General features: G+C 46.9%; 3 protein-coding genes, 2 long non-coding RNA genes and 1 other non-coding gene across 6 annotated transcripts; 4 read left to right on the plus strand and 2 right to left on the minus strand.

Annotated features, from left to right (window-relative positions):
* Positions 1–991: 991 nt before the first annotated feature.
* On the minus strand, positions 992–6,100 carry LOC130606580 (uncharacterized). Its single transcript, XR_008974017.1, has 2 exons — positions 6,016–6,100; positions 992–1,187 (listed from the first exon to the last, which is right to left on the minus strand). It is a non-coding gene; the product is annotated as an uncharacterized LOC130606580 (long non-coding RNA).
* Positions 1,046–6,870, plus strand: LOC130606577 (uncharacterized). Its single transcript, XR_008974016.1, has 2 exons — positions 1,046–1,112; positions 5,941–6,870. It is a non-coding gene; the product is annotated as an uncharacterized LOC130606577 (long non-coding RNA).
* TRNAS-GCU (transfer RNA serine (anticodon GCU)) lies at positions 3,271–3,354 on the plus strand. Its single transcript has one exon. It is a non-coding gene; the product is annotated as a tRNA-Ser (tRNA).
* Positions 6,871–9,257: 2,387 nt separating the features above from the next.
* LOC130606547 (beta-keratin-related protein) lies at positions 9,258–9,625 on the minus strand. The gene has a single exon (XM_057423013.1). It carries the CDS (start codon positions 9,623–9,625, stop codon positions 9,296–9,298), a length of 330 nt encoding a protein of 109 aa, XP_057278996.1. The 3' UTR covers positions 9,258–9,295.
* Positions 9,626–13,062: 3,437 nt separating this feature from the next.
* Positions 13,063–13,431, plus strand: LOC130606553 (beta-keratin-related protein). The gene has a single exon (XM_057423024.1). The coding sequence runs from the start codon at positions 13,066–13,068 to the stop codon at positions 13,393–13,395; it is 330 nt and encodes a 109-aa protein (XP_057279007.1). The 5' UTR covers positions 13,063–13,065; the 3' UTR covers positions 13,396–13,431.
* A 3,753-nt stretch (positions 13,432–17,184) lies between these two features.
* On the plus strand, positions 17,185–26,775 carry DHRS7C (dehydrogenase/reductase 7C). The gene is made up of 7 exons (XM_057423088.1): positions 17,185–17,340; positions 17,750–17,905; positions 22,186–22,298; positions 23,609–23,819; positions 24,144–24,236; positions 25,603–25,758; positions 26,429–26,775. The coding sequence occupies exons 2-7, from the start codon at positions 17,752–17,754 to the stop codon at positions 26,635–26,637; spliced, it is 936 nt and encodes a 311-aa protein (XP_057279071.1). The 5' UTR covers positions 17,185–17,340; positions 17,750–17,751; the 3' UTR covers positions 26,638–26,775.
* Positions 26,776–26,966: the final 191 nt, after the last annotated feature.

The raw sequence follows: 26,966 nt of genomic DNA on the forward strand, positions 1-26,966 counted from the left end.
GTTTCTCAGCCTGAGCTCTTTTGTTTGCCTTGGTATCAGGCTGATTGGTCATGTTCAGTGGAAATTCCCTCCTCTGAGCTTATCCTCAGCATGAGAAGAATGGTGAGCCAGCCTGTGATGGGCTGCCAGAGACTGCAGCTGTAGTTGAATCCCAGCAGAACTTGCTCCATTTTATTGAGTTCCTGAAGTCAGTGGGGCTTAGGAGCTTCCTTAGCCCCCCTAGGAGATCTCTCCCATTTGTATTTTAATTCAAAAGCCACATGGTCTGTATGGATGCGAGATACCTTGCATTCTTTTCTTACAAGGTACTGGGGAGGCTCTTTTCTTGGGGAGGGTCTTTATATGACGTGCTTTGTGTCACACAGACACTCAAATACAGGAGTTAGCTGGCTGATCTCTCATCTCCATTGTGCCTCTGATTCGGATGTCCTTGGTATAAAACCCCACTGCAAGATGAGAGGAGCTCAAATGGTTTAAAGATGAGGCCTGATCTGCTTGTAACCACTGTCTCCTCTTACAGGTTCACGAGTCTTTCCACAAACACCTGAAGCCAATGCAAGCCAAGCTGTGAAACCTGCTGGGTTTTTTCCTCAGCTGAACACTGTGTCCTTCCTTCAGGCACCTAAATCAAAGCTCTCAAACCCTGGTAGCTGTAGGACAGTGAAGAACTGTAGCCTTTCTTTCCACTTTTCTAAGTCGAGGAGGTGTTTGGGGAGAGTGCATAGGGATCGATGCCTGTTTTTAAAGTGCAATTCTAATGGTAAGATTAACCTTTTAGAAATCTGGGAAAGCTTTATCTATTCACACAAGGGTTGCTTTTGTGAAGCTGCTAACTGGAGACAAGTTGCTGTCAACTGGAAAGGTGGCAGGATTTTACTACTAGGTAGTCAAGAGCCCTCAGGCCATGGCTTCTAAAGAGCAGTTCTGTCCTCCCCCCAAAAAGCATCAATGTCTTGATTTTGGTTTTTATTTTTAAGATTAGCACCAGCTCTCTCCTTGTTTGGCAAATATTTATGCTCCCTAAAGCCTCCTGCATAGCTTTGTGCACATCAGTCTGCATGGGCACTCCTTTCCTGATGTAGCTGGGAAGGAAATGCTCATCCTTCTGGAAAGTAAATTCCCATCCTCCCCTGGAGCTCTGCTTTCTTCATCCTTCCAGAAAACATCCTCATGTTTTCCAGTGCATCCTTTCACTGCCTTTCACTGCTGCCTTCTCCTGCCTCCACACGGGTCTCCTCTGCACATCCCTGCTTTATCACGCAACTGGTTAAGTGCTGTGCTTGTCTCAAGTATGAGGGGAGGCTGTGAGTGCTGTGGGGGCTGGACTCTTCTCATAACTGATGGGAGAGGGTGAAGAAGGAGCCAGACTCTTCCCGGCAGTACCAACCGGCAGTGCAAGAGGTAAAGGGCACAAATCAAACACATGAAATTCAAGGCAAATCTTAGCGTGAGGCAGGTCGAAGAGTGGACCAGGTTGCCCAGAGAGGCAGTGGAGGCTCCATCCTAAGAGGTGTTGAAAACGCAACTGGATTACGTGCTAAGCAAGCAGGTCAAGCTGCAACGAGCCGTGCGTCCTGCGCTGCGCCGACTCCAGCGTTGCCATCCAGCCCTCGCCAGTGCTGGTGACGCTGCCGGGCCCGATCCTCAGCTCCTTCCCGCAGAGCACAGCCGTGGGATCCAGCGCCTCGGCTGCCGTGGGCAGCTCTCTCAGCGCTGCCAGCGTGCCCATCGCTTCTGGGGGCTCCCTGGGGCTGGGGGGCTATGGCTGGGCAGGGCTGGGCCGGGGGCTCGGCGGGGCTCTGGGACGTGCCAATCTCTTATGCTGAAGCCCGTGCATTGCCTGCCCGTGCTCCAGCGCCAGCAGCCTCCACGAAAGCCCTGGAGACAGCCCCGAGCGCGTGCCTGTGCTCTGCAGAGGAGCCGAGCTCCGGACGCTCCGCCTGCAGGAACCGGCCTGCGCTGCCCTTCTCTCTCTGCCCAGGAAACCTCTGCCTTCCTTCTCTTGCTCGGCTTTCCCCTCAGTTCCCACCTCTTACCCGACCTTTCCTCGGCCTCCAAAATGCATTGCTGAAGTTCTCCTCTGTTCCATTTCCCCTTGATTATCTCAATAAAGACGTTGGGCATCAGCTCCTCAAGAGTCATCTTTCTTTCCTCCTTCCCTCTTCTCCAATCCCAACCAGCAGAGTGTCTGTGAGCGTTCCTCCCTGGTAAAACTATGGTTTTCTCCATAGTTTCTGGGCTTGACAGAGCCTCCTCTTTTGCCCTCGACATCCCATGGCAAGGGAGATTGCCTTTCCACAAGTGCAACGAGCTGGATGGCTGGGTGCTGCATGGCTGTAGCAAGAACTCTTGTTGCCTGGCAAAGGTAGAGTGCAGCACTCAGAGATCTCGATGGTTGGGAACTCCCCGACTGTACCCGGAGCACTTCTGGGCTGAGCAGGCATTTCCTGACAAGCTGGAATAGAACTGTTGTGGAACACACACACCACTGAGGTCACGATGGAACTGATGGCTAAGGCCAATCATCTTATGAGCCTGTAAGTAACTGTCCCAGGAGAGAGACACTTTGGGCTCTCCTGGACTGCAGTGAGCTGCAAGCAGGTCACTCCCTCTGAGTGGGGCACCCCTCAGAGTTCAGAAACTCTCAAAGTTACGTTCCACTGCACGCACCGTTGGCTGAGTCTGAGACTCAGATAGGAGCCAGGCGCACCCAGGCTCCATCCGGAGTTTAGAAAGCAACAGAGGTCTGTTTTGAATCTTGCCACTTAAGGGGAGGGTCCCCTTACCCTTGTCACCTTCAGTCTCCATACAAATCATTTTAGCTTGGTTCTACCTTGATTTTCCTTTAAGCATTCCATTAGACACAAATTGTTGACCAAGTCTGAGACTAAGACAAGATCCAGCCACATCCAGTCTCTGTCAGGAGTTTAGAAAGCAGGGGGCATCTGTTCTGAACCTCATGACTCAGCAGCAGGGTCTCCCTCGTATCTTTACGCCTTCAGGCACAATACCAATCCCCTTTAGCTCAGTTTCACCTCCATTTTCCTATCTATCCTTCACCTACATAATAAGTAGCAGAGTGAGCCTTGCCATCAAATTCTGTTCAATCATGCCTTATTTCTAATCTGCTCTTGCTAATATCCTTGATGGTCATTTTTTGAGTGACCCTAAAGCAGTCATTTTCCACCACACTCTCCCACATCAAAGAGAATAAAAAGCCAGGAGCAGCAGCATCATCATTATCAGTAGCAGCAGCAGGAGGAGGACAGTGATGAGGTGGCCGAGTGGTGAAGGCGATGGACTGCTAATCCATTGTGCTCTGCACACGTGTGTGTTCGAATCCCATCCTCGTTGGTCAGCTCAGCGTTTGCAACAGATAAGACTTTGTTCTGCTTGTGCTGGGCCAGCCCTGCTGGCAGATCCCCTCGTGTTGGCCAAGCCAGTGGCTTTTGGTAAATGTGCATCCCCACGTTTGAAAGTCCCACCACTCATTGCTTTTAGTGTCGGTTTTAACAGCCCATTATACTGGTTGATTCTCCCAGAGGCTGGTGCACGGTAGGGGATGTGAAATACCCGCTCAATGCCGTGCTCTTTGGCCCAAATGTATGAGGTTGTTCTGGAAATGAGTCCCATTGTCTGACTCAGTTCTCCCTGGCCTTGAACACTGCCAGGGATGGATTATTCACAACTTCCCTGGGCAACCCATTCCAGTGCCTCACCACCCTCACAGGAAAGAATTTCCTTCTTATATCCAACCTAAATTTCCCCTATTTAAGTTTTAACCCATTACCCCTTGTCCTGTCACTACAGACCCTAATGAAGAGTCCCTCCCCAGCATCCCTATAGGCCCCCTTCAGATACAAGAAGGCTGCTATTAGGTCTCCACACAGCCTTCTCTTCTCCAGGCTGAGCAGCCCCAACTTTCTCAGCCCGTCTTCATATGGGAGGTGCTCCAGTCCCCCGATCATCCTCGTGGCCCTTCTCTGAACTTGTTTCAACAGTTCCATGTCCTTTTTATGTTGAGTACATCGGAACTGCACACAATGCTCCAGGTGAGGTCTCACAAGAGCAGAGTAAAGGGGCAGGATCACCTCCTTCAACCTGCTGGTCACGCTCCTTTTGATGCAGCGCAGGATACGGTTGCTTTCTGGGCTGCGAGCGCACACTGAAGTTTAATAACCTCATGTTCATTTTCTCATCAACCAACACCCCCAAGTCCTTCTCTGCAGGGCTGCTCTGAATCTCTTCTCTGCCCAACCTGTAGCTGTGCTGGGATTGCTCCGACCCAGGGGTAGGACCTTGCACTTGTCATGGTTAAACTCCATGAGGTTGGCATCAGCCCACCTCACAAGCGTGTTGAGGTCCCTCTGGATGGCATTCCTTCCCTCCAGGGTATCAACCGAACCACACAGCTTGGTGTCATCAGCAAACTTGCTGAGGGTGCACTCAATCCCACTGTCCATGTCCGCGACAAAGATGTTAAACAAGACCGGTTCCAAAAGCGATCCCCGAGGGACACCACTCGTTACTGGTCTCCAGCCGGACATTGAGCCATTGACCACAACTCTTTGCGTGTGGCCATCCAGCCAGTTCTTTATCCACCGAGTGGTCCATCCATCAAATTGATGTCTCTCCAATTTAGAGACAAGGATGCCGTGTGGGACAGTGTCGAACGCTTTGCATAAGTCCAGGTAGATGCCATCAACTGCTCTACCCCTGTCCATCAGTTCTGTAGCCCCATCATAGAAGGCCACCAAATTGGTCAGGCAGGATTTCCCCTTAGTGAAGCCCTGCTGGCTGTCACCAAGCACCTGTTGTTTTTCATGTGCCTTAGCTTGCTTTACTGAGTTTTGTTTCTCAGCCTGAGCTCTTTTGTTTGCCTTGGTATCAGGCTGATTGGTCATGTTCAGAGGAAATCCCCTCCTGTGAGCTTATCCTCAGCATGAGAAGAATGGTGAGCCAGCCTGTGATGGGCTGCCAGAGACTGCAGCTGTAGTTGACTCCCAGCAGAACATGCTCCATTTTATTAAGTTCCTGAAGTCAGTGGGGCTTAGGAGCTTCATTAGCACACTAGGAGACCTCTCCCATTTGTATTTTAATTCAAATGCCACATGGTCTGTATGGATGCGAGATACCTTGCATTCTTTTCTTACAAGGTACTGGGGAGGCTCTTTTCTTGGGGAGGGTCTTTATATGACGTGCTTTGTGTCACACAGACACTCAAATACAGGAGTTAGCTGGCTGATCTCTCATCTCCATTGTGCCTCTGATTCGGATGTCCTTGGTATAAAACCCCACTGCAAGATGAGAGGAGCTCAAATGGTTTAAAGATGAGGCCTGATCTGCTTGTAACCACTGTCTCCTCTTACAGGTTCACGAGTCTTTCCACAAACACCTGAAGCCAATGCAAGCCAAGCTGTGAAACCTGCTGTTTTTTTTCCTCAGCTGAACACTGTGTCCTTCCTTCAGGCACCTAAATCAAAGCTCTCAAACCCTGGTAGCTGTAGGACAGTGAAGAACTGTAGCCTTTCTTTCCACTTTTCTAAGTCGAGGAGGTGTTTGGGGAGAGTGCATAGGGATCGATGCCTGTTTTTAAAGTGCAATTCTAATGGTAAGATTAACCTTTTAGAAATCTGGGAAAGCTTTATCTATTCACACAAGGGTTGCTTTTGTGAAGCTGCTAACTGGAGACAAGTTGCTGTCAACTGGAAAGGTGGCAGGATTTTACTACTAGGTAGTCAAGATCCCTCAGGCCATGGCTTCTAAAGAGCAGTTCTGTCCTCCCCCCAAAAAAGCATCAATGTCTTGATTTTGGTTTTATTTTTAAGATTAGCACCAGCTCTCTCCTTGTTTGGCAAATATTTATGCTCCCTAAAGCCTCCTGCATAGCTTTGTGCACATCAGTCTGCATGGGCACTCCTTTCCTGATGTAGCTGGGAGGGAAATGCTCATCCTCCCCTGGAGCTCTGCTTCCTTCATCCTTCCAGAAAACATCCTCATGTTTTCCAGTGCAACCTTTCACTGCCCTGCAGCAACAACTTTTGCTGTGTGCCTTCTCCATCGCTGGCCCCAGACTCTTAGTGTGAAGGCAAAGGAGGATATAGTGATGCTGCTCGGAGGGGGAAAAAAAGGAATGTTGTCGTAGTAAGCAGATAGGTGCTGCTAAGAGATATTTCGCCCTTCCTCTACCTTAGAGTTTTCATGGCGCTCTCTCAAAGCACTTTACAAATGTTATGCAATGGAGACTTGATGTGAAAAACTACGTGTAGTGCTAGAAACTGCAGATTTGACCTGGAATGATGAAGCCAGTATCTGAGAGCAGAACTCAGTTGACCAAGGTCCTTGGTTCCTCAGGGAGGTCCTTCTGGTTTTTAAAGACATTCTTGAAGAAATCGACAATCCCAAGTGTCCAGTTTTTCCTGCCTGTGCATTTCCAAGGAGCTTTTTATGATTTGCTTAATTTTAGTTTTATATTGACTTGGGCTTTGGGCAGTGCTGTCTGGATTTAATGGGACAAAGACTGAACTTGTAACAGAACCTCCTGATGCCCTGGGATGTCAGTGCAACTGCCACTGTGCAAACTCCCTGCTATTCCTCAACACCACTAACTCTGTCCAGTAACAATAAAAGCTCTCTTCATGCAGAGAAGAGCATCTCTGAGCTTCAACTGGTAAAAAGCTTTCAGTTTAGACCTAAATCCTGGAGTTGTGAGGAGCTGGTGCTCTGACAGCTTTGGTATCTGCTAGTCTCTCGTTTCGGATCAGTTTTTGGGATGATTTTTTCCTGGCACTAACAATGATCAGACCCAATGTTTGCCTTCACCTGCAGTAGGTGGACAGAAAGAGATGTTAAATAAAATGATTAAACTTGCCTTTTGGCTGCAGAGTCTTTCAGATTGAATGGATACCAAAGCAGGCAAAGGGGCCTTGCCTTCTGTTCAGTTGATAGACCTGTGGAGAGGTGATGGAGGAGCAGGTTAAAATTATGTTGCTGGGAAGAGTACTGAGGAGGTATGTACAGATTTAATAAACTGTTTTCAGACAAAATGTGTCTATTTCGTGCACTGCCTTCAGGATCTCACGTCAAGTAGCAGAGGTGTGATGGTGGTGTTGGGCAGGAGCAGCTTTAATTCACAGAGCTGTTGGTTCATTGTTTCAGCCGTGTTTCTGGACAGGGATGTGTGTTAATGCCGTGCTGCCCTGCGCCGGGGCAGGGCATTGGCCACTTGGTTCATCTTGCCGCTGGTGGCGGTGGTACCCGAGTGCCCCCCGCCGGGCCGTGTCTTGCCGGGCGCGGCGGCCAGTGGCGGCGGTTTGAGCTGCCGAGCGGTGCCCCTGCTCTGTCTGTCGGCGCTGCAGGCTCGTTCCTCTCTGCACAGGGAGGGGAAGCCGGCGCGGGCAGGGGTGGGGCCGAGCATCAGCAGCAGGAGCAGCCGTGCTGCTGCCCCCCTCCAAACTCCGTGTGGCTGTTCCCTGGTACAAAGCGTTCCCAGTGGGACCTTGTTGATCTCTGTGGGAAGAGAGCCAGAGGGGTTGCATTTAAGATATGCCTGTCCCCAAAGTGTCCTGCTCTTCCCCAGGCCCTGCTCTGGAGATGATTCCTGGGGGCATTTGCATTTTCCCGTGTGCTTTGGTTGTTAATGCCCGTCTGTAACACTTGGGAGCCCTTGTGTCAGGGGGATTCTGCCCAGCTTCCAGACTGGAGTGAGGGTTTCCTGGCACGGCTGAGATCTGCTTGTCAAAGCCTGAGCTTTAGCCAAGATCAGCATCTCTTAAACCTCGAATGCGCTTTAGGTGATTTAGGTGGGCTTTCTTCTCCCCCCTTCCTTTGCCTAACAATGTCCAAGCATTAAAGCACCCAAAGTGTGAGTTCTTCTAGGAGAAAGAAAATGTGGGAAAGCTGAACAGAAGTGTAATTCTTGGCTGTTTGAAGCACGTTGTAGCTGCCACTGCTTGTATGTGTAGTTGTCATTGCTTCTCTGCTGCTTTTTGACAATTGAGTACATTCAGAGTGAAGTGTGGTAGAATCATAGAATGGTTTGGGTTGGAAAGGACCTTAAGATCATCGAGTTCAAAGCCCCTGCCATGGCCAGGGAGACCTTCGACTAGAGCAGGTTGCTGCAACTGATGATGCTGACGCTGATGCTCCTGGCATTTCATTCTGCTGATGTGGGAGAGTGTGGTGGAAAATGACTGCTTTAGGGTCACTCAAAAAATGACCATCAAAGCTGTTAGCAAGAGCAGTTTATAAATAAGGCATGATTGAACAGAATTTGATGGCAAGGCTCACTCTACTACTTATTACATAGGAGAAGTGTAGAGAGGGAAGAGCTAAAGGGGATTGGGATAGTGCCTGAAGGCATAAAGATACAAGGGAGACCCTGCTGCTGAGCCATGGGGCTCAGAACGGATGCCCCCTGCTTTCTGAACTCCTGACAGAGCCTGGATGTGGCTGGATTTTGTCTTAGTCTCAGACTTGGTCAACAATTTGTGTCTAATGGAATGCTTGAAGGAAAATCAAGGTAGAGCCAAGCTAAAATGATTTGTATGGAGACTGAAGGTGACAAGGGTAAGGGGACCCTCCCTTTAAGTGACAACATTCAGAACAGACCCCTGTTGCTTTCTAAACTCCTGATGGAGCCTGGGTGCGCCTGGCTCCTGAGTCTCAGACTAAGGAAATGCCTGCTCAGCCCAGAAGTGCTCCGGGTACAGTCGGGGAGTTCCCAACCATCCAGATCTCTGAGTGCTGCACTCTACCTTTGCCAGGCAACAACAGTTCTTGCTACAGCCATGCAGCACCCAGCCATCCGGCTCGTTGCACTTGTGGAAAGGCAATCTCCCTTGCCATGGGATGTCGAGGGCAAAAGAGGAGGCTCTGTCAAACCCAGAAACTATGGAGAAAGCCGTAGTTTTACCAGGGAGGAACGCTTCTGGATACTCTGCTGGCTGGGACTGTTGAAGAGGGAAGGAGGAAAGAAAGATGACTCTTGAAGTTGTGATGCCCGACGTCTTTATTGGGATAATGAAGGGGAAATGGAACAGAGGAGAACTTCAGCAATGCATTTTGGAGGCCGAGGAAAGGTCGGGTAAGAGGTGGGAACTGAGGGGAAAGCCGAGCAAGAGAAGGAAGGCAGAGGTTTCCTGGGCAGAGAGAGAAGGGCAGCGCAGGCCGGTTCCTGCAGGCGGAGCGTCCGGAGCTCGGCTCCTCTGCAGAGCACAGGCACGCGCCCGGGGCTGTCTCCAGGGCTTTCGTGGAGGCTGCTGGCGCTGGAGCACGGGCAGGCAATGCACGGGCTTCAGCATAAGAGATTGGCACGTCCCAGAGCCCCGCCGAGCCCCCGGCCCAGCCCTGCCCAGCCATAGCCCCCCAGCCCCAGGGAGCCCCCAGAAGCGATGGGCACGCTGGCAGCGCTGAGAGAGCTGCCCACGGCAGCCGAGGCGCTGGATCCCACGGCTGTGCTCTGCGGGAAGGAGCTGAGGATCGGGCCCGGCAGCGTCACCAGCACTGGCGAGGGCTGGATGGCAACGCTGGAGTCGGCGCAGCGCAGGACGCACGGCTCGTTGCAGCTGTTGGCAAGCGGGGTTGGGCCGCAGGCAGCGGGCAGGCACGGGCTGTAGCACGCCATGGCTGCTGGAGGGAGGAGAGCCTGCGGGACCCAGACAGGGAGCAGAGGCCATGAGCTGCCGGGCCCTGGCAGGCGCCAGCTCCGCGCCTCTGGCAACGGGCACTGCCTGGCCAGGGCCAGGGCCAGGGAAAAGCCCTCCCTCTTCCCGCACCATCCCAGCTCCCAGCACCCGGGAGCACAGGGCATTTTCCAGCCTCCAGCCCTGCTCAGAAGGACCCCGCACAGGAGCCGAGCAGTCCCCCTCTACCCACAGGAAGAGAAGAAGGGAGTTCAGACGTACCGAGTTCACCGCGGAGAGCAAGGGAAGAGCTGGGGATGGAAGGGCCTGGAGTAGCACGGCCTTTTATACGGTGAGCCAGCGCCTCGGGACACGCGGAACACGCGTGTCTGTGTGAAGCACGTTAACAAACAGCAATTTGGGGTTTGCAAAGCACAGCCATGAGATGGAGAATGGTCTCTTTCATCTGAAAGGTCTGATTTGCATTTCCCCATTGGGTGAGAGCACAGCGGTGATGCATCCGATGCTGCTCCCCAAAGCAACGGCCGTGGAGCTCCCCGCCAGCTCCCAGAAAGGGTTTCAGCAGCTCCAGGCCCTGTGTGAGGGTCGTGCACAGCCTTGCTGGGCAGCGGGAGGGCCCCTCTCAGCCTGGCCTTGAGCTGCAGAGCGCTGCTGATGAACGGCACTCACCTGGGTCACCTGTGGAAGGGCTGACGCTGAGGAGCACAGGTCCCGCAGGGCCACGGAAGGGCTCAGTAAGCAGCCAAGCCCCGGCCGGATGCCTTTCTGGAGGAGGGACACAGAAAGAAGGGAACTCAGATCCCCAGGGGTGGCTGGAAGGTGAAGGCCAAAGAAGGACCCTTTGTGGGATGGAGAGAAGCACCGTTGTGTGACAGAGGGGGGCACTGGAGGCAGTCCTAGAGGTGGCCTCAAAGCAGGGACAAAAAGGTTGAAGGGGGAAAGGTCTTGCTGCAGGGCAATGTGTCATTTCTCAGTCCCAAAATTCTCATTCCCAAAGTGAGTCGTCAGCCCCAAGGGTGCCAGCTCAAAGGGGCAGAGGAGCAAACCCCTGGGCATTTGGCTGAGGGTGCTTTCCACCTTGGGCGTCCTTGCCCAGCCTGGGAAGGACGTGTCCTCTGGTGCCTGCAGTTCAAAGCAGAAGGCTTCCCGGGGAGCAAGTGCGGGCCTGTGGTGTCCGCTTCCTGCCCTCGGGCGTTCCCGCACGGCTGCTGAGGCAGTGGATGCGTGTGCCCTCTCCAGCTGCGCCAGCTCTGCTCAGGCACAGCCGAGGCCGGGCTCCTCGTGGCACAGGAATGGCTCCCAGCCTTCTGCATCCAGCAGCGGGGCAGGGGCAGGCCAAGGAGGAGAGCAGCCCAGGCACGGTGCTCGCTGCCTGCCTCCCCTTGGTCTGCGCTGCGGAACCGTCTCGGAGTGGGAGCGTCAGGGCACGTCTGTGCTGTCCTCCTGTGGCTGCTGTTTCACCCAGGAGCACGACACGGTTGCAAGGAGTCCCCAAGTGCTTGGGCAAGACGCTGACAGTCCTGACAACACTGTGCCAAAAGCTGCATGCCTGCAGGAACGAACACGGATGTGAAGCTGCACCTCTGCACATCTGAAGCCGTTTGCCCCAGAGCCCCTGGGGCCAGGGCATGGGTGATTCACCCCGAGGTGGAGCTGAGGTCTCTCCGAGTGGCTCAGCACTTTCTGGTGGCTGCTGCTGCCCCCTTGCAATTAAAGGGCCCTGAAGGTGCCCATCTGTCCCTGAGCTGGGCAAAACAAGCCGGACCCTCCGGGTCAAGTGACCTGAACAAGCCACCCTCCACTGATGCAAGAGGAGCGTTGTTTTCTCTGGGAAGAGCGTGCCGAAGCCAACAGGTCCACTTGGGGATGGCTCACACTCAGGCATGAGTCAACAGCTCCTTCATCTCTCTCCAGGACGTGCTGAGCCGCTGCTTCTCCTCGGGAGAGGGTTTCCCTCCCGAGCTCAGGGGGGCTTTGTTTGACCATCACCTCCCAACCACCCCGGCATTCCCAGGCCCCTCAGCAGAGCAGCCGTCCTGCAGGGGCTTGGCTGGGCTCTGAGCATCTCCATAGCCTGCAGGCACTGGTCTTGCTCAGGGCCAGCCAGAGCCCACCATAGGGAGACCCTTCTGAGTGCCCTTCAGGCTTGCTCCACAGGCAGAGTGCTAAGTAAGCAGTGGCCATGTTGCCCAGGAAGGGCAGGACATGCACAACACCCAGTCATGGCCTCAATCTGCCCCCAGGCTTCACCAGCACCTGGAATGGGACCTCAAAGGAGCGCTGGTCTGTGGGAGAACCACAATTGCTATCAACACAGTGACAGGAGTGGTTTGTCCAGGATGAAAAGGGACCAAGCATTTCAGGCAGAGGAGGCATGTCTTTCATCTTCCAGCCGAGCTCTGAGAAGCCAAAATTGCCGTTTCTCAACATGCTTCGTGTTTGGGTCATTTTTCAGCTCCCCTGGGGCTCTGGGCCGCAGTATAAAAGTGGCCCAACTGCCAGCTCCTCCATCCTCTCCTCGCGCCTTCCTCTGCTCCGGGAAGTTGGTAAGTCTCAGTTCACTTTGCCTCTTGTCTCCCTGGTCGGCAGAACAGGTTTTTGGGGTGAGGGCCTCCCTGGTTCTTGGTGAATGGGCTGGGATGTGGATCAGGACACGGGTTGGTCTCTTTGCCAGCCGTGGCTCCTTCCGAGGCTCAGGTCCTACGGCCAGCACCGTCTATCCGATGACTGGGCACTTCCTCCAGCATCCCCAGTTCAGCGATGCTGCTTTTGCACTAATGGCAGGATGAGGAGCTCCCTCAGGAGAGCTAGGCCCAGCATTCACGCCTTCCTCCGTAGTGGCTGCTGTCTTCAGGAGCCTGTTGCGTTGTGCTCAGCCACGTCCCCTCCTGAGAGCAGGGTGAGAGGAGCCCCACCTGGCAAGACCAGGGCGCTCCAGGGCAGGGCGTTTGGCTGCGTGAACAGATGGGTGCTGGTACCAGGGCTGATGGCCAGGAAGTGCAGAGCCGCTTCCAAGGAGAGGAATCCTCCTGATCCGCAAGAGAAAATCTTTCCCTGCCTAAGGCCACAGCGTCAAGGCTGTGCTCAACGCACCTGAAAACCCCAGCATCCGTATTCCCATTCTGGGAAGGGGCTTAATGAGGACTCTCTCTGGGGCCCTCCCCACCGGAGCAGCTGGAGGGGGACTGCTCGGCTCCTGTGCGGGGTCCTTCTGAGCAGGGCTGGAGGCTGGAAAATGCCCTGTGCTCCCGGGTGCTGGGAGCTGGGATGGTGCGGGAAGAGGGAGGGCTTTTCCCTGGCCCTGGCCCTGGCCAGGCAGTGCCCGTTGCCAGAGGCGCGGAGCTGGCGCCTGCCAGGGCCCGGCAGCTCATGGCCTCTGCTCCCTGTCTGGGTCCCGCAGGCTCTCCTCCCTCCAGCAGCCATGGCGTGCTACAGCCCGTGCCTGCCCGCTGCCTGCGGCCCAACCCCGCTTGCCAACAGCTGCAACGAGCCGTGCGTCCTGCGCTGCGCCGACTCCAGCGTTGCCATCCAGCCCTCGCCAGTGCTGGTGACGCTGCCGGGCCCGATCCTCAGCTCCTTCCCGCAGAGCACAGCCGTGGGATCCAGCGCCTCGGCTGCCGTGGGCAGCTCTCTCAGCGCTGCCAGCGTGCCCATCGCTTCTGGGGGCTCCCTGGGGCTGGGGGGCTATGGCTGGGCAGGGCTGGGCCGGGGGCTCGGCGGGGCTCTGGGACGTGCCAATCTCTTATGCTGAAGCCCGTGCATTGCCTGCCCGTGCTCCAGCGCCAGCAGCCTCCTGCTTTACTGAGATTCCAGAATGCGTTTCTTAAGCTCTCATCTGTTCCATTTTCTTTTGATTTTCTCAATAAAGACATTGGGCATCTTGTTTGCAAGAGAGTCATCTTGCTTCCTCTCCTGGATGGCTGCCTGCTTTCTGAAGTGTACAACCTCTTTATTTTCTCTGGATTTGACAAGCCAAGTTTTAAACAGATGAGCTTTAACTGATCTCATTAGACACTGACCTCATGCTGTGCCTCCTTGCTGGAATCCTAGTGCATGCAAGGAAAGGGAGATATTCAACACACACACACGTTTACGTGCACAAACATGTACATACACACACACACAGTTGAATCAGGGAAATTCCTGCATGTGATAGAACTGTTCCGTGTGACAAAACCCCCTTTTTTCACAGCAAAGATAGATTGAATAGTAATTACCAGGTTGACGATACCTGTGAGGACGCTAGGGAAACACCCAGCAGAGCACAGCCAGTGCTCTGCACTGCCCGTTATGGCAGGTGCCCTAAAGCAGCTGAAGTAGAAAATCAGGCAATAAATCCAAAGTTCTGTGGAGTTCAGTATTCCTGATTTGGGCTTCTTTGTTCTTCTTTTACAAGTATGGAAAGCCCAATTTGGGCTTTTTTTTGTTCTTCTTTTAAAGATTTGAAATTGTTCCAATTGATTTGACAAGGAGGTGGCTGAGGAAAAGCATGCATACACTTGTGATCTACCTTTGCTCTTCAGACCTGCCCCTCTTGCAGCCTCCTGGTGCCAAGTGTCAGTGCCAAGGGGAAGGTGTCTGGGAACTCAGGACCTTCTTGGCTGTCTCCTGCCCTCATGGTGTTCTGGGCAGGTATTCAGAGCGGGCAGTCCAAGCCTGCTGAGTCAGGTAGAGTTTCCTTGCTTCCCAGGATCTTTCTTTTTCTTTGGTTAGCTGTAACAGCAATTTTTGTAATGATAACATGGCTATGACTGATTTGGTTTTGTTCTGCTGCTGTTTTGTGCAGTATAAACATGTTTTTATGTAGCTGCTAGTAACAAGTGATTACTCTGCACAGAATCAGATACTGATGACTCCAACACCATGATGCAGTGTAGAGATATGGGCCCTTATCATGAATAAATAAGATACAGAATTATATTCTATGTGCAGAATATATAAAATAAAGGCTGATAGAGAGCTTGTGAAGCATGTGCCTGTACTCTGCTCTAGCTTCTGGCTGGGAATACAGGCCTCAAAGCTGGTAAGTATCATAAAGGAGTATACATATGGGATCACAAAAAGGGGCACTAACTTCCAAGCCCATTTATAGAGAATAAACTTCATGGGTACTGGTTTCTACACTTACTTGATATACCGTGGAGCTGAATTAAGCAGTCCTTGTAGTATCAGGATGCTTGCATTTTGGAATTTGTAGTAGGAACAGCACCTACATACTGTTGCGCACCACTGCTGGGGATGTGTGGGAAGAGAACATCAAATAAATAATCACACGGACTGAGGAGCCAGACCTTGAGCCGACAGTGTGTTTGACTTGAACTAGATGTTCTTCTGTAGACACTGTGTTTCTGATTCAACAGTTTCTGGTTCTTGTATTGTGATCACATTACTTTCTAAAAAGTAATTTTATAGTCTGAGTGTAAACATGGGAATTATAGCAAATACCAAAAATATCTTTATGTAGAAACCATAATGTCAGTGTGCTCAGTGATGTCAAAGCTATCAAAAGAAAATACAAGAAAAATTAAAAAAACACAAGATTTGAAGGAAATAGAGCAGTTCTGAACAATTTGAAATGTAAGTAATGTAAATGTATATAAGTACATGCTCATGCTCTCAGCCAGCCTTCTAGGTCAAGCACTTCAGGGATCTCCATCAAGTTTCATGTTTGGACACATATTGTTTAGTCTGGTGTCATCTGGGACAGCTTCTGGAGCTCAGGTCTGGACAAAGGGGTTGGGAATGTTCAGACTTTTCAGAGCTGGCTTGAACTTTTGTTCAAGTTTCCCTGTAGATGACTTACCCTTTTAGGGGATCTACCTTCTGAAGCATAATTCTCCTTTCTCTGGTGTTTCCAATGGTGATCTGCAGGTGGCAGTGCAGAATGCATTTCTCCGGTACCTCACCCACTGAGATTTGTGGGTTTGGAAAGATTTCGGTGTGCTGGTTATTGTTGCCACTGTATGTCTCTGTTTTTTCCAGATGACTCAGGTAGTCTTCCTTTACAATTGTTCATTATTATTAATAAACATTTTAGCATTTTATCCATCCATTATTGCATCTTGTTGCTTGTATAGTTCTTCCAATTGACTTATTCTTGCTGTTACAGTCCTTGTACCATTGCTCCAGTTCATTTCAAAATAAAGCAAACAAATAACCTCAAACTCCTGTAAATCCTCTCTCTAGTGTGAACTTTGGGGTTGATTTTGTTGTTGTTGATGTTTTTAGAACCTTGAATAAATAAATTAACAACACATCCTATTCCATAAAAGGAACAAACCAGCTTATTTACTGTTTATTTGAAGCTGATGCTTCAAAAGCAAATAGAAATAGATGAGGCTTTAATAGTGATGGAAAAGCAGATTTCCTCTCTGCTTCTGCAGGTAACTTCTCAGCTCATTTGACTTAATGTTTTTACATTCTCCTGTGGAAACTGATACAAATTTCAGGACACCATGACCTTTTTGCATTGGAAAACAGGTATCTATTCATATCTGTCATTTACTATGGAGTCTAGAATTGCACTCAGTGTTTCAAACATTGGTATATTAACAATTTGGTGGTTTGGAAATCTTAAATGGCTCTTTGACAGGCAACTTCAAATTTCACAGGCAGGAATATGCATCTTGATCTCTTGATTCCCAATGTCATTAGCTTCTAGAGCAAGTTAGGTTTATAAATATGTCTAAAAGTCCCCTCCTATACCCTCTTGAATGACCTTCAATCCTTTCCCACTCACTGAAAGCTAACACTGTCCTGACAACTGCAGACCTAACCATGAAGTCTTTGTGCCTTGGTAGAACACTCCAATATCAATGACCCTCTATCATTTGTAGGCTTGTCATTCTGTCATTGGAAATGAAAATTAGAACATAGAATTTAGATAAGTAATTATACAGCATGAACAGAAGTACTGAATCTGGTTGTCAAAACTTACAATTTCAAGACTATTATACAATTTTTTTAAACAGCAAAGCAGGAATGATTTATGGGTAAACCATTCTTTTCCCTAGAATCTCAAAAGGAAACCCATAACTGTGATTGTCAGGTTAACAGACAATGTCTCCCTGCAGGAAATGTAGCAGTTAGATCACTTACCTAAAGTTGATATGGTCCTGAAATTGCTGGGAAAGAGGCACATCAGCTTTGCAGATGCCAAAAGTGGAAAGGAGCCTCTGGCGAATAGCAGTGCGTTACACCAGCCTGGTCTGTGTTCCAGCTTGCTCAAAGACCTCTTCCTGACTCATGCATATGTTATTCATGTTGCTGAACAGTGATTATTTCAACTTCTTTGCAGACCTATTGTTACCATCGAGTTTATACAAATGTTTATAGGTAAAGTTTAAGGCCAGTGACAAGAAACTGAGACAGTCCTATGACCTGCAACTGAAGGTGGTATGGAAGGATAGACGTTTCTGTGTACAGTTGAATTGATACTGTACCGAGAGCTTTTACATGACTGTCCAGCCTGTTGGACTAGATAGGTCAGGCATGCGAATCACACTGTAGATGCTATATTTACTTTTAAAGTTATCTCTGTCACATGGCTTTACGAGCCATTCTCATTCAGGCAAGCAGACTCAACGAATGCAATGCTCTACAAAATTGCTAAAGGACTTCAATTAAACCTGTAATACAAAAAGTTAGGAAAATACAGAAGAATGCTTTACCTCTAGCTGGAGTCTTCATAGCCATAGTAAGTGATTCTGTTTTCTCTGTCTTTTAGAACAGAAAACACTTCTATTATGTGTAATCAGAATTAAAATATTCTGTCTAGTAATATATTTTAGTCTATGTTTTGCTTCAAGGCAATAATTGTGCTAAAGTTTTATTATGTTTTTTGCCAACATAGAGTAATTTTAACTAAAAGGAATCCAGTTTTGCTCAGACCATGCAATGAACAGGAAAACAAGCAAACAAATAGTATTACTCTGTTTATTAAATAATAATAGCAAGCCATTGGTTGGAAAACAAGCTTCAAGCCTTTGGCATGATGATTACTGAATTTTCTAGAGGTGAAAACATTTCTTTTTTAGGGAAGAATAATTCAAAACATAATAAATGCGTATTACCTTTACTCTCATATGGTCTTCTGTTTCCTGCAGAAATGGGTATTTTTGCTATACTTGCACTACCATTGCTGATTTTTGGGATCAGTGGAATTATTTATATTTACCAGTCAGTCCGGTGGCTATTGTCCAAGTCAGCTGTGCAAAACAAGGTGGTGGTGATCACAGATGCCATCTCTGGACTGGGCAAGGGTGAGTTGTCTCATTTCTTTTCAGTGTTAGAGATAGCCAGAGAACCACCCTCTAGGTGATAAAATGTCCATTCGGTACCTTTTATATGTTCATAACTGCCTAAATGAAACAGAAGTTAAGAAATACATTTCCAAATAAATCCTATGTTATTTAAATGTACCTTTTAAGTCTCAGCCACAGGAAATGCTGGTGAACTTTCAGGAACTGCAGAGATTTCTATTTATTCAATTCAATATAATGAGAGGTTTTGTAAGCACATGATGAGTGTTATTTTTAGCATGTTGCTACTACTAGATCTTATTACATGGACTGTCACTGCAGAGTAGCTGCAAATCAGCATAAACAGGTTTCACCTTACTTTTTATATGTTCCTTTTCAGCCCTTTAAAGACTTCATTATTTCCTGTTTCCTGTAAACAGCAGTGCTCCCCCCTTGTGAGGGACACTCGATGTCCCTGTGCATATCTCTGCCCCTCTATCCCCATGTTATTCCTCTTCCCTCCAGCTGGGTTGCCTGGCTATGTGTAATAGTTGGTTCAGTGGATGGAAGGAGAAGGTACGTGATAGTTTAGCTATTTATATGAGCTGATTGCCTGGCTGGTCAGCCACTCAGGATATACTTCTCCTTGGCTCATATTGCCTGCTTACACGGTGCTGCCAGGTTAAAGGTACTGCTTATTTACAGTCCTGCACTGGGCATCACTTGAGAGGAAGTAGATGTAAGTGCCTGATAAGAAAATACAGTTTGAGGCTACATCTTGGCATTTTCAATAAAGACTTTATGTTGGAAATCTTGCACACCCAAGCAGAAAATATACGGAGAAAGAGAATGCTCTTGCAGAATTATTTCTTAGCAGAACAGAGACTTGCAACAGAAACACACACTATACTGGCAAGGAGTGCTCTTCATGAGAGCCTGTTAGGACAAGGTGTGAACTAACTCTGACCTCCACATCCCACCTGGTCGCTCGTTTTCTGGGACACTCTTCAGTTTCAGTTGAAGATAATATTAGCATGCATTTTCTCTGGTTGGTTATAGGTCAGTATTTTGTTTGAAGAGGCATGATTTAGAGTTCTGTAGCTGAGATTGGATCTATGATCCAATCATATGATGCTTGGAGGTTTCTAGACAAAAGTCCTATTTGGAGCAGGAATACCACCAGTACTAGACATGACTGTGTGTGGCTTCAAGCCTTGGAAGCCTCCAAGGATGAGGAACATCTACTGAACATTTCTCCAGCGCTGCATGACTCCTGGGAAGATTTTCCTGAGTTCAGTTTCTTTATTGACCTTTCTTCATCTTTTTGTTTGTTGGCTGGTTTTGTGACTAGCTGCTGCCTGTCTCATGAGGCTACAAAGGCAATCACTTCCCCTGCCCCATCCCCTTTTTCACATAGATGAAAAAGGAGGTAACTCAAAGCAATTTTGTTCTATTATCCTAAACATACCTACTGCTGGTATCCCAGTATACAGCGATGCTCAGAAGTTATTTGCAGGCTTGAATGATTCCAAATCATGTAGAATTTACTGTGCAGTCCACTCATGTATATGTGATGGCCATTCATCTAGAGCTTTAAAATACCAGCTGTCTGGCCAGCTGCTGCATATTTGAGCTCTTAGGTAACAGCCAAATTCCTTTACCCACATGCAAGAATTTCCAGACTAAAGACAACATTTATTAAAGTTAAAAAAGAGAAAAACAAAAACTATGTTGATTCAAGATGCTTGCAATGGTTTATGGTTGTTATTTAAACCTGATTCCTATTTCATCTCAGGGCTATAACTCAGAAAAGTCTGGGATACTTCTAGAAGAGAACATAATTTTTCCCTTTTTCCCTTTTATTGCTGTTCCCACAGTAGTCACTTTTTATTCATTAGGTTGCCCCAACTGCTAATGTTTATAGGAAAAATACTGGTATAGTTGTCCTTGTAGTGGCAAATAATCTTTTGGGCTTTAAATTAAATATCTTTCTATGCTAGAAAAAGAAAATGAAAAGTACTGCTGTAAATTATGAAAAAAGATTACATAAATAAAAGTCTCCAGCTGCACAGGTTTCCAAAAATAAAACAGTGCATCCAGAAGTGCTTCCATACTGATATTAAAAGTCTGACATTAGCGCTTAAGAAATCCAAGATGGGCATATTAACATAACTGGCTTTGTCTGTGGGTATTGAAATCTGAAGAAAACACTTTTTGGAGGGCAGACAGCTATAGCACCAGGGCTGTACTGTTGCCCATTAAGCAAAGGCCATAGGAGCCAAGACAAGTCAAACAGGCTGGAAAGGTAATGAGAATAATTGTAAGACCATATCCCTGTTCCCGTGCTGAATATATAACTGTCAAATAGATCTGATTTATGGGCCAAATATGAGGACTCCAAGGCTGAGAGCTTTTTGGAAGACCTAATGAGGAAAAAAACCCATGAGAATAAAAAGAACCCTTGATTTCCACTCCTACCAGTACACATAACCCACTGTCGACTAGTTATCTGGCTGCACACCAAACCAGATATTTGGCACAGTGGGCAAATCATCAGTTGTATCTTCAGGCCTATCTGCAAGACATTATCTATTCCAAGAAAGAAAAGGCAAGCAATTGTGTACTTTTCCTGTTCAGGAGTACGGACAACTGTTACAGATTCCTGACTAAGAGATACAGTTTTGGTTCAACTGAGCTAGAACGTGCCCCCTGTAGCAGCCTGTAACAGCCAGAGGGATACAACTGACAATAAATTCCAAAAGATGGCCAGGAGGTGTCCATTCTCTTTCTTTGGTCAAACTGACAAGACAGTGGGGAATGTGCTCTCCGTCAGCACCACCTAGAGAAGAAAATAGACCAGACACAAGCTCTCAAGATGCTCCAGCCTGGTGTTTCATAATCTGGATCTTCTTGATCACATACTCCTATGAAGACCTAAACTAATGAGCTGGCTGCAGTCTTCTAGACAGTTCTGAGATGGGATGATGGGTAACACTGACTGCCAGTTCCTCTTGATGGGATGATGGGTAACACTGACTGCCAGTTCCTCTTGATGGGATGGTGGGTAACACTGATGGCCAGTTCCTCTTGTGGGGATGATGGGTAACACTGACTGCCAGCTCCTCTTGATGGGATGGTGAGTAACACTGACGGCCAGTTCCTCTTGTTATGTGAGTCCTCAGTTTCAGAAAATCATGATCATAGTTCACTTGTGTAACAGTGGGAGAAGAATCCTCCCCAGAGACCTAGTTTAAACTGGGGTGAACCCCTAGCTCTCAATGTCCCTGGCTATACAGAGAAAAAAACGTGCCAGCCCAGCATAGCCAGAAACCTCAGTGGCCTTCTCAAGGAGGCTTCAGGGAATGTAGCTGAACAAGAGGTAGCTCAAGCTGGTCCCTGATATTTCTACTGACTACTGGGAAGTTCTAAAACTCAGAAGATAGAGATCTTGGAATGGATTACCTATGAAAGGAAGAGAATCTAGGAGAAATGCCTCTGTCATTGGTGCTCCATCTGTGGCCCAGTGGGTGGTTTTTCTGCATTGTTGTTTCTCAGAGTTGTAGATGAGTTTCATGAAGGTAGCATACAAAGCTAGTTTTATTACTTACTGGGGTTGGTTGGTTTCTTCTTTATACTGCAGTAGACATGAAGGTTTGCAAAACCCTGCAGTTTGTATTGTAGCAACCTTAGGCATATATTTATGTATATATTTTTCTCTATAGCAAGTGTGTCAGTAGGTGGAGAGAGTTAAGGAAGAAAGATAATCAGAATGATTTTTCTTACTCAAAACCATCATCCATTAACTGGCGTATTGTTCTTTTATTAATTAAAAATTTATTAAAGCCCATGAGTAAGCAGTACCATTGTGCTGTACCATTAATTGCCCATTATACCATTACAGCATGCAGGCGGTTCAGGACATTGGTCGCTCGAGATTGACCCAGGAGATGGCAGTCTTGTTTGGAAACATCCTGAATGACCAAGGAGCCTTTCTTCCAACCGGATTTGCCTATCCCATATTGCCCTTTTAGTCATTATCACGCTTCTAGTAAGCGTGGGTAAAGCCCTTCCCAAATCTTCGTTTGTGAAGCCAAGCCATCAAATGTTAATTTATTACTCACACATTATTGCCATTTAATGCTTTCTTTTTTTTCTCATGTATATTTATTCCTTCAAAATGAATGCATTTTAAAGCGTAGATTTAACATCATTAGCAAAACCAGCATCCTGTTTCAGGCAAGATAAACAAAATCAAATTGTTGTGAATGTTATTGTTTCTTCTGAGCATATTTCTCTCCTAGAATGTTCTCGGGTGTTTCACACTGGAGGAGCAAGGCTTGTGTTGTGTGGCAGGACATGGGAAAAGTTAGAAGCCTTGTATGATGCTTTAATTAATGTGGCAGACCCTAGCGTGGTAAGTATTTCCTAACTGCTTTGAAAATTCACAACTTGATGTAAACATCTGGTTCAGGTACACAAAATTCTTTTAAATCCAGTAAAACAAGGTACATGAAACATCATTCACCGTTAATGGTGATTTTGGTCACCCAGGTAACACATCCAACACAGTCCAGAGAGCGAAAGAGAAACCTCTGAAGGTTTTCAGAGCATGATGCCAAAAGTGTAACTCTGAATTCCCGGTTTCTTGAGCTAATTCAAGGCAATTACTTTAAAGCAACTGAGTGGTCCTGCATTTTGAACAACTCACCCAAGCAGAAATGCTAGGCAGAGGAATTTGTGTGTTAATTTAGATGAAGGGGATCCAAAGTGTTTCTTTAATCACAGAACTATTATCCATTTTTCACATAATTAGAGTGGTCGAAGAGTGGGAAATGGGTCTAAAGACTGAGTAAATTTTGAGTTTCTCCACTCTGGGAGAAGTCTCAGCTAGAAAAGCATAGGAGCATGTGAATGAGTGTCCTTTCCTCATTACCTCTGTCTGGGTCACCATGCAAGTACGCATGCAATGTTCTCCCTGTTGCCAGATCTTTGGAAGGTGTTTCTTTGATGCTTTCCTTCTGTGACCAACAGATAGCTTTCAGGGCACAGGTGTTCCTGAAGGCATCACACTAATTCTACAGCCAGGCGAGCAAATATCTGCTTTTGGCCTTTTGGGGTTTTGGGGGGGTTTATTTCCTTTTTTTCTTTTTCTTTTTCTTCTTTTTTTTTTTTTCTGTGGTCTTTATTCATCTGCATAAATAACTATAAAAGTAGTGTGCTCATGTTAGCCTGCACAGGCTCAACTAGGAAAAAAATATGAAGTAGGACTAAGGGATCTGCGTTAGATCATCACACTAATATAGTGCCTTCCAACTGCCCCACATGTATATGTAAATTGACTGACTAAGCACTAAACCCTAAACTCTGTGGTCAGCAAAGTTCTCCAGAGGACTGCTTGCAGATAAACCCGAACTTGGATTGATAGGACTCACCCTCTTTGTCTATTATCTGTCTCCACTGATTACAAGAGAGACAAAACTCAAAAGGGTCAAGTCTAGCTTTCCCTTCCCATCATGTTCTGCTTCATCTCCATTTCAGAGTCTATGAATTCCCATAGCTGAACTACCTTCTTTATAGAGTGTTTTAAAAGAACAAATCAAAGGTTTTGTGAGAATGGTAAGACCCCTTTCTTTAGATAACAAGGTAAATGAATTTGCAGGAAAAGTAAATGGAAATAAGTTTTTATGTTAGAGGTATTCTTTCAGTAAATCTTTTCTTTATTAGACATATGCACCAAAGCTCATACTTCTGGATATAACAGATATAAACTGCATTCGAGATGTAGCTAAAGAAATCGTGAATTGCTATGGCTGTGTGGATATACTGATCAACAACGCAAGTATGAAGGTCAAAGGAGCAGTGCAGAGCATTTCCTTGGAACTCGATAAAAAGATAATGGATGCCAACTATTTTGGACCTATAACATTAACCAAAGGTATTTTAGTTTTTCTTCCTGTTTTGCTGTTGTCGCTTTAAGCTTAAAATCCAATTGTTTTCAAAGCTGTTGCAGGGACAGAGACAGAATAACAATTGAATCTGATAATACTGGACCCAACTCTGCATGCGCAACCCAAGTGAAGTCTAGAAGAAACTCAAATTCCAGCTACTGGATTTTGTGGTATTTTTGATTGTGGTATTGAGACAAAGTTCATCAAAGCTGTGCTTTCTACACTTCAGATGTCACTTTTTTCACCAGTTGCATTGACTGCTTTTACTTACAGAGCTCTTTCTTTTATTAATTTTTTTTTTTTTTTCCCAGCCATTCTTCCCAACATGATCTCAAGAAGAACTGGCCAAATAGTTCTAATTAATAGTATCCAAGGAAAAATAGGAATACCGTTTCGTGCAGCTTGTAAGTTATACGTAGCAAAAATGTACAACCTAATGCATAAATTGTGAGCATTCCAGGGCACTGATAATTAAAAGTTATTTAAAGTTCTAACTTGTATCCGAATTCAGTAAACTATTAATAAAATATTTGGCTGAAAAAAATCAAAGAAGTGGAACTCAAGGCGAAATAGTAAAATGCTATCTTTAAAGTATAATGACTGCCTAAGGTACTTGAGGACAAGAGAATAATAAATGTGACAGAAAGGGGTTTTTTAAGATCTTAGGGGACATTCAAGATATAGCAAACTTGAAAGTCTAACAGCTGTACTGGGTGTATTAGTAGAAACCATAATGAAGTAGTGTGTAAATATAACACACTGGCAGATAGTAGCTACTGCTTAATGGATTTATATGTGGGAGTTCCAAAGGAGATACAGTAATTGTATTGCACTTGGCTTTTGAGAAGATTGTAGAGGTCTTTCATCTGAATCTCCTAATAGAACTAAGCTGTCCTGAATGATGATGAAAGGTCTTTGCATTAATAAAATGCAAAGTTAGGGGACAGAAATAGAAGATGTAAACAGGCATTTTTAACTGTGACAGGAGGTCAAAGTGGATGATAGGCTCAGAATTAAGAGGTCTGCAAGACATCAGGATTGTGACTTACAGTTCCATGAAAGCAATATACAGTGACATAAACTATGAGGAAAGCAGCAGAGAAAAAAAATCCTTTCTTTATGCCTTTGTATCAATCTATGCAGTGCCCACATCTTTAACATCGTGTGCAATTGTGGTCCCCCATCTCAAAATAAGTATAAGAGCAATGAAAAAGGCTTAGGGAAGAAACAACACATTGGTGGGACATCTGAAATGGTTTTCATCAAGGAAAAAGCCGCTTGTGTCAAGATACATTGTATGTGTACAAGATCATCAGTGGGAGAAGAGGTCACCAAGATACCATGTCTCTACCTGTATCTGTGTGTCATGAAATGAAGCTGCCAGAGCAAGGAATGTGAAAGCAAATGAATGGAGAAGCTTCTTTCCATTTCTGGAGCCCACATGCCATTTTTTAGATTCTGTTATGCACAGGCTGATTTTCACTGCAAGCCAAGTCAAATACGGGGTGGAAGAGTGCTTTGCAGCTCTGCTGCACTCAACACATAGTTCTGGTTTTTGGTCAAGGTTCACATACTATCACCCTTCTTTAATACCATTCTCAATCAAAAGGCACTAAGAGTAGTTAAAAAAACTCCTAACATTCAATTACTGTAACATTAATATTAAAATTGTCTTAGATTGCAGCTGCAGGGCTTATGGTTTTATATAGCTATATCCATGCATTCCTATATCCAAACACACATATGTGGTGGTTTTTTCTTTTTTTTTAGATGCGGCTTCCAAGCATGCTGCTGTAGGCTTTTTTGATTGTCTTAGAGCTGAAATGGAAGAGTTTGATATATCTGTCAGCACTGTGAATCCAACCTTCATCTGTTCATACCATCGCCAACCAGCGCCTGGCAACTGGGAGGCATCTATTTGGAAATGTAAGTGCTGATGCATTAAGAGAGACAGCAGCTGAGGTCCATACAGCAGTATGGAGGCTTTTCGCAGGGGGAAGGAACATAAAAGAAGAATGGAAATGACAGAAAGGATCATAGAATCATAGAATCAACTAGGTTGGAAAAGACCTTTAAGATCATGAAGTCCAAACTTTATCTTAGCACTGCCAAGGTAACCACTAACCCATGTCACTAAGAGCCTCATCTACACAGTTTTGAACACTTTCAGGGATGGTAGCTCCACCACTGCCCTGGGAAAACTGAACAGGCTAGGGAGTAAAAGAAAAGAGAGACTGGAGAGATGGGATGAGCCTAGTGAAAAGAGAAGGACACAGAAAAAGACATCTTTGTGTGAGAAAATAAATACACCAGGGCATGAGGAGTGGAGATAGAGCAGAGCATGAAAGGTCCCAAGGAAGAGTTCCACCCAACTCAAGTGGTTCTTTCTTTCAGGCACTATGAGGATTTTACTTTAAAACTGTAAAAAGATCTTAGGGATATGCTGACGAGGGAAAGGGAATGGGTAAGGGATAAAAAGTGCATAGGAACGTAACTAATTTGACTGTTTCACTAGCTGCGTATCTTTTCACCACCATTCCTTCAGATGTGCCTCACTGTGTGCTGTAGCTCCCACTCCTCTCTCTTTGATTTACAGTCTTTTTCAGAAAGGTGGCATACGGTGTGCACCCGGTGGAGGTGGCAGAGGAAGTCTTGCGCACTGTGAGCAGTAAGAAGCAGGAGGTACTTATGGCCAACCCCATCCCCAGAGCAGCAGTTTACATTCGCACCTTCTTTCCTGAGCTGTTTTTTGCCATTGTTGCCTCCGGGATTAGGGAAAAGCAGAAGACAGAAGAGGAAAACTGATTTTATTCAAGGGTTTTCCCTGCTTTTGACCTGAAAGAAGTTTATGTTTCTGTCAGTGTTTATAGCAAAGAGTTTCTGTCAATGATTTCTGCTTCTCACTATAGGTAGAATAAAGCAGGAGGCTTTATTAAACATGAACCAGTCAATGTCTCAGTGATTCACTACCACTGACACACATTCATCTGTGAGACTTCTATTATTCTGGATTCAGTGAATATGTCAAGACATCATGTTTGCATTACAACAGTATAGGAAAAACTCTACTAGGAACTCTACAGCTGTTACAAGAGAGTGATTCCCAATCTAAATTGGCAGATCAAATTCTGGGG

This window comes from Pezoporus wallicus, unplaced genomic scaffold (assembly GCF_028554395.1).
Source record: "Pezoporus wallicus isolate ANWC-B61680 ecotype Strahan unplaced genomic scaffold, APGP_CSIRO_Pwel_v1 contig_8723, whole genome shotgun sequence".
Taxonomy (NCBI): domain Eukaryota; kingdom Metazoa; phylum Chordata; class Aves; order Psittaciformes; family Psittacidae; genus Pezoporus; species Pezoporus wallicus.

What these genes read in the sequence shown, in the direction of transcription:
- DHRS7C (XM_057423088.1), top strand. Translation starts at nt 17,752, where the DNA reads ATGGGTATTTTTGCTATACTTGCACTACCATTGCTGATTTTTGGGATC. An exon ending in ATGTGGCAGACCCTAGCGTG is followed by an intron (nt 22,299 to 23,608) that starts GTAAGTATTTCC and finishes TTTCTTTATTAG; the next exon opens with ACATATGCACCAAAGCTCAT. An exon ending in AATACCGTTTCGTGCAGCTT is followed by an intron (nt 24,237 to 25,602) that starts GTAAGTTATACG and finishes CTTTTTTTTTAG; the next exon opens with ATGCGGCTTCCAAGCATGCT.
- LOC130606547 (XM_057423013.1), bottom strand. Translation starts at nt 9,625, where the DNA reads ATGGCGTGCTACAGCCCGTGCCTGCCCGCTGCCTGCGGCCCAACCCCG.
- LOC130606553 (XM_057423024.1), top strand. Translation starts at nt 13,066, where the DNA reads ATGGCGTGCTACAGCCCGTGCCTGCCCGCTGCCTGCGGCCCAACCCCG.